Source organism: Anas acuta, chromosome 3, assembly GCF_963932015.1.
Source record: "Anas acuta chromosome 3, bAnaAcu1.1, whole genome shotgun sequence".
Lineage (NCBI taxonomy): Eukaryota > Metazoa > Chordata > Aves > Anseriformes > Anatidae > Anas > Anas acuta.
The window spans coordinates 56,108,797-56,123,821 of NC_088981.1; the positions used below are offsets into that span (position 1 = coordinate 56,108,797).

Sequence of the window (15,025 nt, forward strand, 5' to 3'; positions counted from 1 at the left end):
CATGACCCTTTACATTATACTATGAAAAACACATCTTAAAAAACAATAAATTTTCTCTAGAGACAGTACAAGGAATAATGTAACACAGGATTTCTTACCATTGTTTGGCTTATCGGTTCTATTAGTATCAGGCATGTTAGTGGTGACAGTGGGTGGTGTAGGAGTAGTAGCATTTACAGTAGCTGGTAATAAAGATGAGAAAGAGGTGAATTTGAATGAAATATGAATGTTAATGAGGTAAGACAAAATGGGAACAACTCATGACAATGTAAAATGAAACCATTTACACACAGTGACATACATGTTAAACATTGTTTTCTGTTCAAAGTGACAAATGGACATGAACTGAAGTTCCAGTCCTGCAATCTTTACTTTCACTGACTTCAGTGGGAGGTTTGCCAGTGGAAGGATTGCAAGATCAGTCCTGTACGGATTTCATAAATTCAAAATCCTCTTATGAGAGCTTCAGATCCAAACAGCTGTGTAAAGACCAGAAAACAGATCTTACAAGTTCGAAGATGCATGCACTTAGAAAGAATAATTGTCCCTACTCAGGGAATGAGGATGACAAAGAAATGTGAAACTGAAACACCCATTTAAGGTTCTCATTACCTCATGTGAACTCTATATAATGAAAAGAATTGAAATCAGACTTGGAATAACTGGAGTGGAATACATATTTTGAAAACTTCATGTAGGATCTTAGTTGTACTCTTCCCAGTGACACTAACAGGAGTCATCCTACACAACACTGGAAAATGTTTCCCAGGAGAACTAGCTAGAATGTTTCTCATATTCAGAGTGAGAAGCCAAAACTTCAAATTCCCCTCACTGAAGACAGGGAGGGTACACACTCTAGAGGAACAAAGCACTTCAAAATCACACCACTGAATTTTCAAATAGTTTGGAAAATAATTTATCTAGAAAGTCCCAGGAATGTAAATCCTGTCACTGACAGCTTTCTTCTTTTCCTGAAAACTCTTTTTAAATGTGAAGATTTGTGAAATATAACCTCACAGTGTAATACATCTTTTGTAGATTTTGACCAAGAATCAACCTGCAAAGGTTAAGCAACTGTATTTTAACTAAGAAATTGAACTTTTAATTTTTTGTTAGGTCACTGCATTTAACATTTTGAGTCTAAAATTCATAAACTCAGGCCTCAGCTTAGGGAATGGGTTTACGTTCAAGTTTCAGTGAAATAAGAAAATTGAGAAAAGAGAGGAGTTGGTACACAGGGGTTCTAACTGGGAAAGGGAGAACAGAAAGTCACACGCTGTTATATAAAAAAGGTGTTCTTACAAGTAACTTCAGGGCTATATTTTCTGAGAAACAAGTTTTAAGGCTTCTTGCTGATTGTGTGTTCCAGCCAACACTGTTAAAGAAGGTATCTTCCAATGAATGAAAATATTTGCTAGACACAATGAAGAAAACAGCTCTGACATAATGATGGCAAGCACAAACATTGTTACTGGTGCTGTTGCACAACATACAACAAACAAACTAACTAAAAAGGAATCCACAGTGGACTCTCAGCTTAAAATAAGTCTGCAGTGCTGAAATCAATACAGACATCTTTTTATGATTTATATTATGGTGATGATGATGAAGATGAAGATGGTGATGAACAACATAAATCTGATGCACCACTTTCAAAGTAAGTAACACAAAGCCAGGGACACTTGACGAAACACTCTTTGGAGAAGGAGACAGTTACCCTGTTGAAAAGTACTCAAAAGGTTTGTTGAAAATGTGATGATCTGAGAATTTAAGGAAGGCAAGCTTGAAAGAGAACGTCTTTTATTAGAAACTATATGTTCTTCAAAGTTGTTTGTCTGAAAGTGTTTGTCTATTTCTACAACCCTATTAGGTGATACAATGGCTGTATTACCTCTTCCCATAGAAAAAGAGTAATACTGAATAATTTTTTGGTAAGGTATTTGGGTATCGATATTTAGAACATATTGTGAGTTTGCATAACTCACAGTTTGTGAGTCTGATCACTGAATATTGCTGTTTGAAATCTAATTATAAACAGAACTGGCATTTCACTTTCTCTATGGAGACCTCCAAGACCCTAAACCAAATCATGGGAACAACTGGGAGAAGTAGACTGGAGACTATCACAGATCTCTTACTGGCTTCTCAAGCAGAGTGCATTTCTCTTTTTATCTTTAAACTAAATCTGACTTACTTGCAAATGTTGGGTTAGAAGGAGTTCCAAGACTTCCTCTCCCTTTTATATTTTATTCTCTGCTGCCTCTATCTTCTATCACACAGCTTGAAATGGGTTACAGAGCATGACATATTTTTGATGCAGCTGCTGCTGTGATTAAAGTTTAACATGTCACCTCATGAGCAGGTCTGTGTTCATGAGTGTATTGTGGAAATGGGCTGATGTTGTTCCTGTTCATTTTTATAGAACTTCAGCCACTAAGCAGAGTGGAAAGAATTAACTATCCTTGTATGTGCAATGATTCACAAGGCATGGAAATCTTTAGGGTTCAGCTCCTCCTTGCATTCCACTGAGCTGACCTTTTGAAAGACCTAATGAATGTGGTGGTTTTGACACTATTTAACCATCACTAGTTGCTGCAACAAAGTCTTTTATTAACTGTTAGCTGCTGGATTTTGCAGTCCAATGTTAACTTGTCTCCTGCTAATCTCAAAGTATCTAGCCTCAAAATAGCCTAAAAGTTGCTTTATTTACGTATGTTTATTTCTTGTTTACAGATGTACCTATTTATTATCCTGGTTAATAATTTACTGTCAAAATGTGCAGGATGAAAAGACGTGAAGAGACAACTAAAATTAATGCAGTCTATTAATGCAGTTTTGATATAACAGAGATTATTTGGAAAATATATTATCAAGGGAACGATCACATTTTTTCTACATATTGTATATACATGACACCCACACTTTTGATGAGTCTAAGGTGTTTCTTTCCTTACTATTTCTTATTGCAATTCAGACTTTCATCAAAAAAATAAAAATATAAAAAGCAGAAAATAGGAAATAAGAAAGAAGTGGAATAAAATAAAATATCAAGAAAAATAAAGATTTAACAAAGATGAGACTGTGGAAATGACCTGAGTTTCTTACCTTGACAAAGGCTTCCTAGGTTTGCACAACTTGTTGGTTCAATTGTAGAAGAAGGAATTAGGTATGAGCCTTTAGAAAAAAGAAAGTCAATTAATTAGACAGGTTTGTCTACTGGGCATAAAACCAACATGTCTCAAAATATATCTTGCAGTGACACAGTCTTCCTATTTTCTCTCAATGATAAAACTAATAATACCATTTGCCTTCTTATGTATTTTCATTTTCTGTTGCTGCTGGGGGATCCACAAAAACAAACCCTGCCTTACAAGTTACAGAAGTTACAGTCACTTACATATCCTGCCCTGGTTTTCTTATACTCTCCCCAGCTGTAGCTAAATAACAGCCCATTAAATGAATGCAGCTTGTGTGTACTCTGAAATGGCTCTGTGCGGGTGGTTGGTATGGCTGTAGAATTTATGGCATCTTCACGAGCAACAACATGCACCTTGGAGAAGCAACCACAGTGTGCTGTTGCAGCACAGGTTACCCACCATACAGTTCTGAGTAATCTGCCTGTGGCAGACACCAGGCAGATAAAAGGTGATTAAACTTGCTCTTGTGCCCAGGGCGTGGGTGTGATTAATATTCTGGTATGCATGATTTATAAGCAGATAATGTTGTAAATCTGTATCTCTGCTGAATTATTCACAACTACATGCACATACTTTGATCATCTAGAGACAAAAATGGGGAATGTAAGAATGAGTACAGAAAATGAACAGGTTAAACTACATTAATTACACTTTGTGTATCCCAGCAGATCAGCTGCAGCTGCAGCTGCTTTTGCACATTATGTTGAAAATAATAGGGCCATACAGCAGGGCATAATCTGAACCTACAGGGAGCGTTGTCTGTTTGACTTTTATTTTACCACTTCAGAATCATATTGACTCAGTGAGGTTCTCTCATGAAACACCATATCCTTCCATAAAATTACAGAGCCATCACCCACCAGCTTGTAAAGATAGCTATGAAAATATTTCCCATGATGGAATAACAGATGAAGCATGGGGCTTCAATACAGAAGTGGATGTCTTACATGTATTGCCAACAAAATACAAGACAGAAGTTAAAATGTGATTCTCTACAAATACAAAAGTTCAGTAATTTTGTGGGGGTTTTGTTTGTTTTGTTTAGCTTTTGTTTGCTTGTTTGTTTAAAACGGATTAAGAGATACAGGCAAATTGACTTCCTTTGTAGACTTCCTATCAACTTCAGGAAGCATGTTCCAAGTTCCCTACCTTCTGCGTGAGACTTTTTTCCAAAATATATTTACCTCTATTAAACAGCCAACATACATCTAAACCTGCTATGAATAACCTCCTCCCAATGCTATATCATGGAAAGATCACCTGAAAGATGACAGAAAATCTGCAGACTTTAGAAGACATCTAAGGCAGAATACTGTATCGTTTAACAAGGAATATTTTCAGTGAATATGTTAAATGACCTTTTTAATTTTTTAATCAGGTTGAATTCTAGCCAGATTAGATGTTCTCTCAGTGAAGTACAATGATCCGGCTATGAACAGATACTTGGCACAAGCTCCCTTATTAAGCTCAATGGCATGGTCAGTAATAGGAACAGCAGACATGGCCCTGCATTATGGACACTCTGTGTGATGTTTCTCACCCACTTTAAATGTCTAAAACTCAGACATCCGTATCTCCTTATCATATTGGATTTTCCTTATAGTCAGTGGAGAGAAACAGGCACTCCTACAGCATAAAACTTCTGACTTAACTGAGACATCTACTCTAATGTGAAATGAACTGACAACCTGAACAGCCGTTTTCACTCCATTATTCATAAACAGCACTGAGTGCAATTAGCTCAGCCTTAAACAACTATCTTTCAGCTGCCTAAGCAGACAGATCCTACCCCAAGCTAAATTTGACTGCAAAATTAAGAATTTTGATTTGGGAAGGAAGGATCCAAATGAAGTACATGATACAGTAATTGCAGGCACAAGCACACATTCAGCAAAGACAGCCTTAAATTGAGTGGGTTATATTCTGCTATATGTGCAACCATTGCAGGCTCCAAAATCAGTACAGTATTTGTATTTGACTAAATGCTCCTTGGTTTGCCTGCACTAAGATCTGCACTGATTCTATTACACTGTTCTCACTACTTAAACTACTTCTTTTAAAGTTAGTCTGGATTAGGCTGTGTATATATACCTTTAAATGCAAGCCCTGCGAAGGTACAGCAATGAAAAAAGAATTCCGTCAAGTCTTCCAGAAACACCCCAGTATGATTGCACAGCTGTGAAAACATTAGTCTAAGGAATAAACTAGGAGAAGGTAAAATCATGAAAAGATTATCTGGAACAATTTGTTGGTGTTTTTATCCTCAATAAACCTACTTGTCTGAAAAATCATGAAAATAATATCCTTTGAAAAATTTAACAATGTTCAGGCACAAATACTTTGAGAGGTGTTTTTTGTTTGTTTGTTTGTTTGTTTTTGTTTCTGTTTTGTTTTGTTTTGTTTTGTTACAAGTGGCTTCCTGGGAAAGCATTATTGGAGCTGAGTGAAAACCTCTTTTTTTTTTTTTTTGCATGAATCCTTCCACTGCAGCTAAATGAAGTCTAATCAGTTAATCTCACTACTGTCAGTGGTTTATTCATGGTTGATAGTCTGACTCATCACTCTCATGTTAAAGGCTGGTTTTACAATGAAGGCTTTTATTCAAGAAGATGAAGGAAAAAAAAAAAATCTAACAACACCATCTCTGGGATTAGCAACAATTTCTGAATCTGCATTGCACCCGACATGTTTTTTTTTAGGACATATGCTGGTCTAGGGAAGCCTGTATCATATTGGGTAATTTAATATATTTGAAAAAAAGAAAGTGGTTAGTTGGTTTTCTCACATGCTTAGTTACAGGAAGTAACAATGCTTATATAGAGATACACTTGAAGCAGCATGTATAGAAACCTGGGCCTATGTTCTTGCTAATGTTAGAATGCTGACAAGTGTTTTCTAAAATAATCTGCTGTAAGGAAACCACTGAAAAAAATGACATCCCAAAGGATAAAGTTGTGATGTGGAATGCAAATAACTGTATTACTTCTGTGAGTACAGCTATGATGTTACACTAATATCACAGGACTGTACAGTGTTTAATAGAAAGATGAACAAGATCCATACTCCAGGCAAAATCAGGTAAGACTGCAATGTTTACAGGCATCTTGGTAGGTAGTAAGTATTGTGGTCATCTTCTTGGTATAGTGGTTTAAGAAGAGTAAGATTTTCTGGGAAATTGCTTTCTCTCATATTTTTCTATTTGTATGGATGGAAAAACAACTTTTGCATTTGGAACTTTATCAGTCATGATCATTGTTTATGTTAGTGTCTGTTGTGCTGGTAGGCACCTAAAAGTATGCTGAGAGCTGTGCCACTAAGTCTACCTCGCATTTTGGTTTCAGTAAACTAAGTAAGATGTGATGTTAGCCACCTTTATCCCTCATGAGCTACTAGATAGAGAAACCAGAATGTCTTAATGATGCCAGGTTCTGTTTTAAACTACCAATTGAAAGAAAGGTTGACAAGATGTTATCAGGATGATAAGAAACAATGATTTTGATATAAATATCTTCCTTTCCATCTGTCTCCTTTAATTTACCTTTTCTTGTACTTTTCTATCTTGTATGCATTACCAGTTTGCCTCTGCTTTTACTGGTTATCTGCACATGCAGATAACAGGTGCTAACAGGTGCTCCTTCTAGCTAATGAAAGCACCAAAGTGCAGGTACAAAAAAACATTTACTAAGTGGTTAGTTAACACATATTTTTTTCTCTCTGGAAACCATGGTAGTCTAACTTGAGGGTAGCAGGTACTTTCCTGCTTCATGTTAGTAGAATTTCAGGAAACAAACTACTGGGAAAGAACTCTGATCTGTAGATTATTTCAAGCAGCAACTCAAAATACTTAGGGGATTTTTTCTTTTCCCTTATAGAATCAATTTATGCCATTTCAAAGACTCTGTGTATGGTAAGAATTGAGCTAAACTCAAAGAAAGGCAAGATCTACCTGTTTTTCTTTCACAATAACTTTTTTTTTTTTTTTTCTTGCTGGGGTAAGATATTTTCAGCATAATACAGAAGTGTGGGGGGAAAATAAGCAAAAAGGAATTGGCAAGGCATACTCACCACAACTCAAATTGTTTTCTGCTTTCAGTGCTGAAGTTGGAATACTCCAGAATTCATTTTCCCAGTCTACAATGTTTCCTTTCACATCGCAGCTGAGGTTGGCCAGTGTTTGAGCATTCATGGTGAAATTCCAGAGGCGGAAGTTGTAAATGTCTCCATTTAGAGAGCTCACTTCATTGCTGTTAGAGCCCAGCACCAGCCTACCGTTTCCAGGGATAACTTTGCCAAACATAGCCGGACAGTATACATTATGATAGGTACTCTTGGCATATACACCTATTGCACCCGAGAAGCTATCCCCTACTACACAGAGCTGTTCAAAGGTTCCTGTGAAAAACTCTGCATTTCGAGGCAATGCATTATCAAGAAAGCACTGGGTCCCTGAGATAGACAGAAAATGGCCTTTTGTGGTCTTTCCAAAGCCGAAGAACTCTTTCGATGACAAATCAGTGTAGGAGAAGATCTTCCAGTCGTCATTGTCATCACTGCTGCTCTTGGTTGCTTCAAAGCACAGTGTAAACTGGCTAAGCTCTGGAACCAAGACTGTCTCTGCCATGGACACGGCATCAACATCGGGATCCTGGGGAATGATGACCTTCTGATTCCTCAGAGACACGGCGACTAGAACATAGAGCAGATAAATAAATTAACTGGAAAATATTCTCATATAAAAATAAAGGCAGACTGGCAGCAGTTTAACAGTGTTTTTTAATCAGTGTAATATATCAAAAGCACACACTGAGGGGAATTTGGCTTGGGAGTGCACTCAACCAAAAACATTCCTTTTCAGCAGGATGGAGAATGCTGCTCTACCCACAGCTAACTACTCCAGAAGTTGCATTAAGAGCAATATTAGGAAATATTACCTACTAGCTTCCACTCACTTTATAAAAATTACTACACATTCATCTAGGAAGGTTGCATTATGCAATAGAGTAAAGCAGCTATTTTAAAAACACAGTATAACTTTTTAAAGATGCATTATTTTAATTACTTGTCTGCATGACTGCATTACACCAATAAAGTTCAGGCCTCACTTTTAAATATTAATATCACAGTAGAATAAAACCTCCATTACATTACTTGACAAACTGAAGAATTTGTTTCTGAATTCTGCTAACATGTTTCTGCAATGCACTAGGCATCTTCCCATTTTGTTCCCGGCAGCCTTCTGGTTGAACATGGCAATCATGTGTTTGTGAATATTTTTATCCAAGCTGTTCACTCTTTGCAAATATTTGTGTCAGCAGTTTAAGATTAGGGACAAGTATCTAGAAATGGCTAGTCCTCTTGCAAAAAATGCACTGCAGTAGGAGTATTTAGGCATGGGCAGAATTACTTTGTCTCTGATTTTTATTAAGTATTCTCATTTGCACTGGCAAAATGGCAGTCACCAAATGTGAAAAACAGTATCTAATGACATATACTTTTTCTCCATGAGTGTATTAATGACAATGCTGCTGAGTCTACTTTGGAGAACATTATTTTTCAAAATAAAGTGTCAGTATTCTCAATTTTATTGGTACATTTATGGCAGAAATTTTCTTCTAGTAAATTTCTCCACATAAAGAAGTTTCAGGTAATCAGTAATGAAAAAGTATCAAAGTCAATAAGACTTGTTGCAGCCGTTCTTGGCTTTACTTCTGGCCCCACAGTTCTGTGGCAGATCACATTGCCAACAAATTTCTTCCAGCTCTCTGACAGGCTTTGACAGTGCAAATGCTGGAACTGAAACCGGGTTTTGCTAGACTTGAAGAATAATTGTCACATTAAAAGCACGGTCTCCTTTGGGATTTTTAAATGATGGTATGTCACGTGCTAATTATTATACTTGCTCCCTTTTCAGAGTGAAATAAAACTTTTCGTTATGAGGGGGTGAGATATGTGAGGGAAGGGTGGCTGTCATGCCCCATTCAGGAAGAGACAGACATATGGACTATAAAGATCCTGTATATTCTATGGTATTACACTTTTTTTTATCAGCAGCTTGCAGACTGAGCTCCAGCTACCATATTTGGATATATGAAAGGACACAATTTGACCTATACATACTATAGTAAAATAACCTAAAACATTATACGTTATCTGCCAACCCAGCAACTGGAGAATGGGATGGAAGAGAAAAATTCTGGGCTTTTATAGATACTGGATTTACTTCATAGATTTTTTTGTTTGTTTGTTTCCCAAGCACAGAAGTATGTTGGAACAATTTTATAGATAGAAAATGTGTTCAACTTTCCATTGAAAACAAGGGCATTTTTTTATGAGATAATTATACAGTACAGTTCTTTATGTAACATGGAAAGTGTTCCAGAAGAAGTATAAAGATTCAGGACTTGAAAAAGAAGAAAGCTCACTCATGTGAGCACCACCCAGCCTGTGTTAGGGTGGTCAGGAGAGCTACAGACCACCTGGTCACATTTAAACAGTGTGAGAAGAGAAATAAACAGGGAGAACCCCACTGCTCTGGTACTGAACAAATCTACTCAACATTACTGTACTCTTCTGACAGATTTTACCATTGGCACCTTCTCCCTGAGTGAAAGGACAAAACTGACAAGTATCTTATACATGTGGAGAAAACACAATCCTGCCATCAACATTAAGAGCTCTCTCCCAGTTGCTGTTGCACAGCCAGTCATTGTACTGATGAATTTCAGATGTTAGTACTGGAGAAGCTGATTAGTCTCTGAGGGAGAATATACATATATTCTTGGTCTGTTCATGCAAGTGTTTAGACTACATGCAGGGTGATGTTAAACTGTTTCTGTTAGGAAGATAACTGGATTATAATGAGCAGCGTTTACTTTGGACGCATTGCTATTTACTTATGAAAAATGTACAAAAGTCTTGGCAGCTGGGATGCGGCAGAAGTGATCAGCAACAGGCAGCTCACTGTTCTAAAATCCACATCTGCTTTTATGGGAGTGCTGCAATGACAAGAAGTCTGCCTCTGCTTCTTTTTAGAGTCCCTTCCTTACTTGTCTTTGTTTCAGCTATCTTACATCTCTTACACCCCTTTACACACAAGCAACCAAGGAGTCTCTTGACTATTTTACAATCACTTGTGGGGAAAACTGCTTTCCTGCCAGTTGATGGGCTTTTCAGAGTGGTTTGGTGCCTTGTGTAGTGGTTTCCGCTGTTCCTAGCTTCACTGCTTTCAGCTGTCTCTCCACTAATGCTGGAAGAAATGCACCAGTGTCAACACACTACATACCTTTTTGAGAAGTTTTGTTGCAGTGAATGCTGCACTGACTCATCCTTTAATCTGGGCTACAGCAGTACTACTCAACTTTGTGCTAATTTATGTTACATTGTCTCAAGCATTTCTGCGTTATCAGAGGTCTTCCTCCTCTCCTTTGGGTATCTGAGTGAGTTCAACTCATCAATGGAGTTATTACTTACACAGTTAAATATTACTAGAAAATTATTTAACATGCCAGCTCTTCAGCCGCTGTAAGCTGACATAATTCCCCTAGGAGTAGCAAAGCTATATTCATTTACTGCAGCTGAGGATATGGCCTATCTTCTGCTTTTGCTGTGCTGCAGGAGGCCAGCGTTTCTGTGGGCAGCCAGCTTGTTATATATAACAGGATGTGCTCTGTGAAACTCGGTTTGAAACCACTGTTACACAAAACTGAGCAGTCACACAAACGCTGTTCTATTCTCAGCCAGTTCCCTACCCAAATTCATTTGCTCTTATTTGTTTTTCCTCACATATATTTTGCCTTGTGTACATTTTGTATTAAGGTGTACTATTAGTACCTTTATAAGTGCAATTTCTAGATAGCAAACTGCTGTATGTCTTTGAATGGCCCTTTGCATTGCACATAAAGTCAAAATAGAACAAACCACTTAATTTTATTATTTACATATGATCACTGCTGAGAAATGACAGAAAACATGAGTAGAGTACAATAACACCATACCCCTCTCTCTGGGAGAAATTCATGATATAGCCTCGGTATCATGTTTATGATGGTATGAATGGTGCCAGTTTGAAAATGGAGCTTTGAAGTTCCACAATGACCTGAAATGAGTGTGTGTAGCACTGCCTTTAGGAATTCTCTGCAAGAACAGGAAAGGACTATGTTACCACCCTTTAACCAAACTCTGTCTGTATCAATTGCCTGGTTAAAGGTTGCCATGCAGAATGTGGCCTGTAAGTTGTAAGTTGCCCTGGGTGCACACAGCCACCTGTCCTCTATAACATCCACAGTCAAAACCAAGAATTTAACTGAGAGTTATAGATTTAGAGTAAAGACATAAAAATTCAGGAACCTTAGATGAGATAGCTTAAGAGCAGGCCTTAACACAGAGTGCCTGAACTAACATGTAAGATTGAAATATGTTGCTAGTGAAGATCACTGACACCTTTACCCACAGTGTTGAGTAGCCTTCTTATTCAAAATAAAAGTGTGTCTTCTAAGACCTTTTAACTGCAAGGGTGCTATTTGTGAAGGTAAGGTACTGTTCAATTTGGCACAGAGGTAATATTTTTGAAATACATTACCTACATGTATGTATAATAGAGACAATTTTCTAACTATATATGTCGCCCTTTCTTTTTCTCTTCATTGAATACATCTGAGGATAATATTGCATCTTTCAGTTCCTGCTGAAAGTTATCTTATGTCTTATTCTTAAATATTAAAATAGCAAAGAGGAATAATGCAATAAATCATATTACATAATCCGATTGCATACCATTTTATATGATCTACTTGATTTAACAACTTGCTGTACAGGAAGAGCCACTACTTTCAAACGGAAACCTTTCAGAAAATTTGCTTCCACTTACAGAAGAGAACAGGTGCTCCTCGAGTTATTACTATACTCTCTCTGTCAGCATGAAAGGATCTCAGCATAAGAAATATTTATTTCCTCTGATATGACTTTACCTTTTTTCTTTTCAGAACTGCAAATTAATTTTCCTGGCATAATCAGGACTATTTTTGTCTTACAATTATGGAGGTTGTTATGTTTCTGATTTTAACATATTGTATGTGTAATAGGTATTTTGATTTTTATTCTTTTTCCCCCATGAAAAAGGTATATTTGTGACTGAGTACTGAAAACCTCCTTACTCTGTGTTTCTACACAACCAGCCAATACAACTTAAGTGTAATGGGCTACATTTCAGCAGTCCCCAGTGTCAGGACAGACCAGGTAATGAATTGATCAAGAGCAGGCCTGCAGTGAAGGAGTAAGGGATACCAGTGAATGTAAAGCTTGGCATGAGCTGGCATTGTATGCCTGCAGCCCACAAAGCCATTTGTATCCTGGGCTGCATTTTGATTCAGAAGTGTGGTCAGCAGGTTAAGGGAGGTGATTCCCTCCTCTACTCTGCTCCCATGAGCAGAATAGAGGACCTGGAGTCCTTCTGGAGTTCTGGTGTCCTGAATAGAAGAGAGGCAAGGCAATCCTAATGCCTTCATTTATGTTGCAGCCCTTTACCAAGAGCAACTTCTAGTAATGCCTTAAAAAACAAAACAAATATCAATCACATATTATTTGTCCTCTTATCTTCTCCTAGGGTGAAAAGCATGGGTGTCTCTCCTCCCTCCCCCCCCCCCCCCCCCCCCCCAATTGTTAGGCTTTTTAAAATCTAAGCATTGCTACATATTTACAAAGAGAAAGAAAGGTCGAGGAACTGGAATGAAAGGCAGCAGTTTTGCAGTGACAGTTTATCCCTCGGAGTTTATGCTAGAGACTGGAGAAAAACTGTAAGGAAGTTCTGCTTTTGCACTAGTAGGGTGCAAACTATAGGGTGTTTTACTGGGCCAAAGGTTTTGTCTGGCCTTGCAGCTGTTGGCTAAGCTCATGCTGGCCTTTACGTTACTATGTTCTGCAGTTACACTGAAATGAAGGATGTGTCCCACTTCTAAATCTCCCCACATAAATCTTCAGAAAAAAAAAACTTGGGCCTAAAATTTTTGCATGTGAAAAGTTTTCTAATGCACTTAAGGATGTCATGTCCTGGAAAAAAATATATGTATATTTATCAACAGAAAAATAAATTAATTAAAAAACATACCAGAAAATTCTATAGTTTCACCCTGCATCTCCATTCACCCCTTTCCTTCTCATGGAGCACTTGGCTCTGTCAGAAAATGTCATTCTAATAAGCTATAAGAAATTTCCTTCTAGCAGGACATTTTAGCTATTAGAGGTATGAAATGCTTTGGGTTTACTTACTTCGTACATAGCTGGCATTAAAACCTTTTTTTTGGATACTAAAGTCACTTTTAAAGGACACAATCATTTCATTTCCAGTAGAATTATATGATAATCCCTTGGCGGTGATTCCACAGAGGTTCATTGGGATCTCTCCATTGTCCAATGTCAGTGAATCATAAATGCAGCCTGGAGCTTCTTCAATGTCAAAATCAATAAATGTTAGCTGTATGATGAATCCATGAGGTGCTCGGATGATCCATTTGCATGCTTGGCTGTTGGGATAATCACTGGGGAAGCATGGAGAAGTGAAAACTCCAGACGGGTCAGTTAATACAGTCCTACAGTTGTAGCATCCATGAGCTGGCAATGTAAACAGAGAAAGGTCAGGAAGAGTGATAATTTAACAGCAAATTAATCATCAACACTGTCTAAATATATTTCTGTACAGAAAACCAAACGAAGATGGGAGGAAGACAGGCAGCAAAAGGCGTTGCTTCTAGCAAGCAAAATGCTAGAGGAAAAACGTGGCAAAATAATATTTTACATAAGAAATCTTGCAAATACAAATTATACTGTTAAATATTTGTTTGTGCATCAAGTATATATCTACCATGCATTTTGACCCATGGTGCAAGCAATGGTGAAGTGAAAGCAACATTTTTGAATTATCAAAGCCAACTGAATTGTTAAACTGAAACTTCTAAGAAGATGACTGGTATCATTTATATCTTTTGGCTGCTGGACTGATGCTGACTGCTGCTATTCCAGCAGCTCCATGCCCTGCCCTTGTTCCCAGTGGAATGTCCCTGGAATGCAACAGCACAAGAGATGGGCTGAGGAGCCACAGCAGCAGCATTCCACAGAGTCCAAGGTTAGTCATCAGCACTTCCGGCAAGTGCTCTCCACATCACCCAGAAGGGTAGCAGTGAGTTACTACTGGCTTTTGAATCAACAGCAAATTACTGTACTCTTCCCATGCTGAGTCAGCTCCATTGATGTTTGTGGCAGCCAAGCTTTAAAAAATTCTTATCTTTTCCTGATGCGCCTTCGCTCACCTGCTGTTCTTATCCACGACAATTTCAGACCCTGTTAGTCCACTGCGATGCATTTCTTATTCTTTTTAAATTTGTTCTTCTGTCATATATTTACTTAATGTGTTGTTTGTTTGTATTACTGTGAATTGCCCACTGTTAAAATCTGCAACCATTTGCCAAAGCAGTACTGAACAAGCTAGGTGGGAGCAGAATATTACCAATAGATAACCAACGACACTAACCAGCACATCTATGCTGAATCATATTCCAAATATTTCATTAGGACAAACGTGCACCAAGTAATATAAGCTTGAAAAAAATAGGAGAATACGAATATGTATTATTAGTTGTCTATGCCGAAAGCAGCAAAGCAAGTTGTTGTTCAAGTATTTAGGGAACAATCCTAAGAGAGAAATAAATATGACACACTTCTCCAAAGCACCCTTTATGTTTTTTTCCACTGCTTTGTTACTGATACTGTTTAGTCACATTCATAGTGTTCAGCCTCAGCAAATAGAACTTGACTCTGGGAACTGACATGGCAAAAAA

The 15,025-nt window shown here is 37.6% G+C and overlaps 1 protein-coding gene across 8 annotated transcripts in view; it reads right to left on the bottom strand.

Annotated features, from left to right (window-relative positions):
• ADGRG6 (adhesion G protein-coupled receptor G6) overlaps nucleotides 1-15,025 on the bottom strand; it is a 111,022-nt gene that overhangs the window by 52,317 nt on the left and 43,680 nt on the right. For 7 of the 8 annotated variants that reach the window (XM_068677239.1, XM_068677235.1, XM_068677238.1 and 4 more), the window contains exons 3-6: nucleotides 13,461-13,802; nucleotides 7,263-7,883; nucleotides 3,106-3,174; nucleotides 99-182 (exon numbers count right to left, since the gene is read on the bottom strand). In XM_068677239.1, the coding sequence (XP_068533340.1) occupies nucleotides 99-182; nucleotides 3,106-3,174; nucleotides 7,263-7,883; nucleotides 13,461-13,802 (1,116 nt within the window). The remainder of the gene's footprint in view (nucleotides 1-98; nucleotides 183-3,105; nucleotides 3,175-7,262; nucleotides 7,884-13,460; nucleotides 13,803-15,025) is intronic. The other variant, XM_068677240.1, reaches the window with a different exon arrangement.